General features: G+C 40.9%; 1 protein-coding gene across 1 annotated transcript in view; it reads right to left on the bottom strand.

Moving 5' to 3' along the window:
• The window catches only part of LOC110288433 (vomeronasal type-2 receptor 26-like), a 36,226-nt gene that overhangs the window by 10,971 nt on the left and 21,571 nt on the right, over nt 1-3,684 (bottom strand). Inside the window, exon 4 of the mRNA XM_021154788.1 lies at nt 1,553-1,774. Within this exon, the coding sequence (XP_021010447.1) occupies nt 1,553-1,774 (222 nt within the window). The remainder of the gene's footprint in view (nt 1-1,552; nt 1,775-3,684) is intronic.

Genomic DNA, 3,684 nt, shown 5'->3' with positions numbered 1-3,684 from the left:
AGGGGATAGGGAGTTTTTGGAGGGGAAACCAGGACAGGGAATAACATTTGAAATATAAATAAAGAAAATATTTAATAATATATACATTATATATATATATATATATATATATATATATAAAATTTTAAAAAAGAAAAATTACTTCATACATAACATGTTAAACAAAACAGAATTAAAGCAGAAAGGAAATTAGAAGTTCAAAGCAGTGTTCCATTGTATAAATTCATTATAAGTTCAAAGCAACAGTTTTTATGGTCTTGCATTTTGACAGTGAACACTTGTGGCCTATTTCTTGGATCTATTGCTGAATAAATGTTTTTTTCAGTGATCATTTATTTGTTCCAATCCTGTATTTTTTTTTGCTATCACAATTATTCCATGATACATGAGGTATACAGAGCTCTATTTGCAACTTTTATTCTATAGTACATAAGAGATTACTTGTATCAACATAGGAACTCTATAAAATTAATTAGGAAATCATCAATTCATCAAAACAGAATTTCTATATGGATCTATATCTTCATATTGATTCCTCAGAAAATCTTTCTAATAGTATGGGTAAATACCAAGGACATCATTAAGCTGTGTAATAGGGAGAGGAAACAGAAGCAATATGTGAACAAAAGTGTCTAGGGTCTTTGCTTCTCAGAGTATACCCACTGCAGCCACACAAAACTGAAAGCTATCTCCAGAAAATATACTTGCTTGTCATACCCTTTCTTAGATGGCATCTGAAATCAACTTAAGGGAACAATGCATGAGGGTTGGGGGCAATGAGTTTTACTGGGGCAGTTGTACAGAAAAAAGTTGCAGAGAGAACAAGCTAGACACAGGTAAAGACAGAAGGATCCAGAATATTAAAAGGAGCCAAAAGATTAGAACATATTGCCAAACTTAGTATGAAGCCAAGCAGTGCAAATTCAGTCAGAAACTGAGAGAAGTCAGATTGAACCAGTCAGCTTGGAGAAGAGGTTGAGCCAGAATAGCTGAGTTGAACCAACCAGCCAGAATTCACAAAGAGAAAGAGAGGGTAAGCTTATTAATCATTAAGTCTCAAACGTTGTAAACATTCTAGGCCTAGAATAAATTGTAAGGAGTCTAGAAGCATCCAGAAATAGGCAGAGGTTAGCAGATGGAGGCAGTAAGACTCAGAGATGACAATTAACTTCATGACAATAAAAGTTATATTTACTAATACTTATTTGCAGAGACTGTTTTTGTCCACATGTCTTTATTTTATTTACCAAAGGCAGTCACTTCCACAAAAAGCTTAAAAACTAGAAAACTGCCCAAGGTGTTTCTTTGTTAGTGAGTAGACCATGCACATAAACAATCACTGCAAAGATTACACCATCTGAAGAATTAATCCAAAAAATGTATCAGTAATTCTTACAGTGATTCTGCAGGCAGAAAATGCTAGTATTTTGGCATTGGAAAGGATAAAGTAAGGAACTCTCAGCCTGAAGGTACTCAGCAGTCCCCTTATCTGTGCTCTTAGAAGAATTACTCTCTGAGAGCAGCACACAGTGTTGACTTCAAAGATACTCACCTGACTGTGGTGTTCACCCCAAGTTATGAGTTTGTCATGTAGGGAAAAATGCTGAACACTGTGAGATTCAAAGACAAACTTGCCAACTTTCACTTGAGCTTTGGTACCACTCTGTAGAGACTGGTAATTAAAGATGTCAAGCTCAGTTGTCCAAACTTCCTTATTCATGCTTGCTTCATTGGTGTTTCTCCTGAGTTGGCCCTTCTGTAAGAATGGATGGAGCTAACAGAGAAAATATCTGTCAGAATTTTCACTGTAAGTCAATGAGATGCAAATCAACCTGGTTACGTTAACTGCTCTCTCTTTCACTAACCATGTGTTCCTGTGACTTTGATTTATCATAACAGTGATACATATGTGCAGTAGGGCTGTATATAGATAGGCATTATCATAGTCACACTCTGTTTACTACCACTGCCTTTGCCTTATGGAAGCTTCGGAATTTTATAAGACCCATTTTTCTCTAGTTGATCTTAGAGCCGGAGCCATTGGTGTTCTGTTCAGGAAATTGTCCCCAGTGCCCATGTGATAGAGGCTCTTTCCCACACTACCATCACTATTCAGATTTAAAAACTGAACTTAACTCAGTCACTCCCTAATGAAATGAGGAGTCTGGTCACCAGATTCTAATTTTTATGAAAAATAAGAACAATTTGAATGAGGTGTTTTAACTTTTTGCACACTAGCATTTCAAGAAAAAGATGGGGCTCGAACTTGGTGGAGGGTCCCAAGGTCCCCAGAGGACTACCCAAGCTGCATGTACCCTATCACACCCAGGATCTTGAGATCACTGGTGAGTGGAATGCAACATCTGTTCCAAAAAACCCAGAAGGTCTTGTGGTAGCAGGAACAGGGACAAAGGAAACCTGCCTGACCAGTGGCCAGAGTTCATTCCAGTCAGTACCAGCCCCAGCCATCTTGGGTGCAAACTCAGCGGAGGGTCCCAATGTCCCCAGAGGACACTCCATTCTGCAGGTGCCCTATCACACCCAGGATCTTGAGATCACTGGTGAGTGGAACACAACATCTGTTGCAAAAACAAAACAAAACAAAAACAAAAACAAAAACAAACAAACAAACAAAAACAAAACAAAAAAACCCAGAGGGTCTTGTGCTAGCAGGAACAGGGATAAAGGAAAGCAGCCCAACCAGTGGCTGGGGTTAATTCTGGTTGGCATCAACCCTGTGCCATCTTGGGCACGAACTCTGCAGGCCCTACCACACCCAGGATCTTGGGATCACTGAGACCAGTCTACGCAGGAGAACACACGAGCAGCAGAAGCAACAGAGCTTCTTGGACAGGGTCCCTTCGGGCCTTCATCCTCAGTCAGGAAGCAGAGCTGAGACCCAGGCCCCTAGGCACCTTCCTCACCAGAGGAGAGTTGGCCTCCAGGGAGGGCTCTGACCCCAGGACTCAGGAGGTGGATCTGAGCTCTAGACTTCTGTGCATATTCCATGCAAGAGGAGAGCTTGCATGCAGAGAGTGCTCTGACCACTGGGACTCAGGAGAGAGTTGGACTCCCAGAAGTGACAGAGGCTAAAAAAATCACAGGAGGAACAAGCTCCAGTCAGAGACAGCTAGAACATCTAACACCAGAGATTACCAGATGTCGAAAGGCAAATGTAAGAATCTTACTAACAGAAACCAAGACCACTCAGCATCATCAGAATCCAGTATACCCAACACAGTGAGTCGTGGATACAACAACACACCCAAAAAGCAAAATTAAGATTTAAAATCATATCTCATGATGCTGGTAAAAAAATATTTTTTCATTTTTCATTTTTTATTGGGTATTTATTTCATTTAAATTTCCAATGCTATTCCAAAAGTCCCCCACATGGCCCCCCACCCACTCCCGCACCCACCCACTTCCACTTCTTGGCCCTGGCGTTCCCCTGTACTGAGGCATATAATATTTGCACGACCAATGGGCCTCACTTTCCACTGATGGCCAACTAGGCCATCTTCTGATACATATGCAGCTAGAAACACAAGCTCCGGGGGAGGGGGTACTGGTTAGTTCATATTGTTGTTCCACCTATAGGATTGCAGATCCCTTTAGCTCCTTGGGTACTTTCTCTAGCTCCTCCATTGGGGGCCCTGTGATCCATCCAATAGCTGACTGTGA

Source organism: Mus caroli, unplaced genomic scaffold (genome assembly GCF_900094665.2).
Source record: "Mus caroli unplaced genomic scaffold, CAROLI_EIJ_v1.1 scaffold_8773_1, whole genome shotgun sequence".
Classification (NCBI taxonomy): domain Eukaryota; kingdom Metazoa; phylum Chordata; class Mammalia; order Rodentia; family Muridae; genus Mus; species Mus caroli.
The sequence above is the reverse complement of the archived record's forward strand: the minus strand, read 5'-3'. Positions and strand labels throughout refer to the sequence as shown.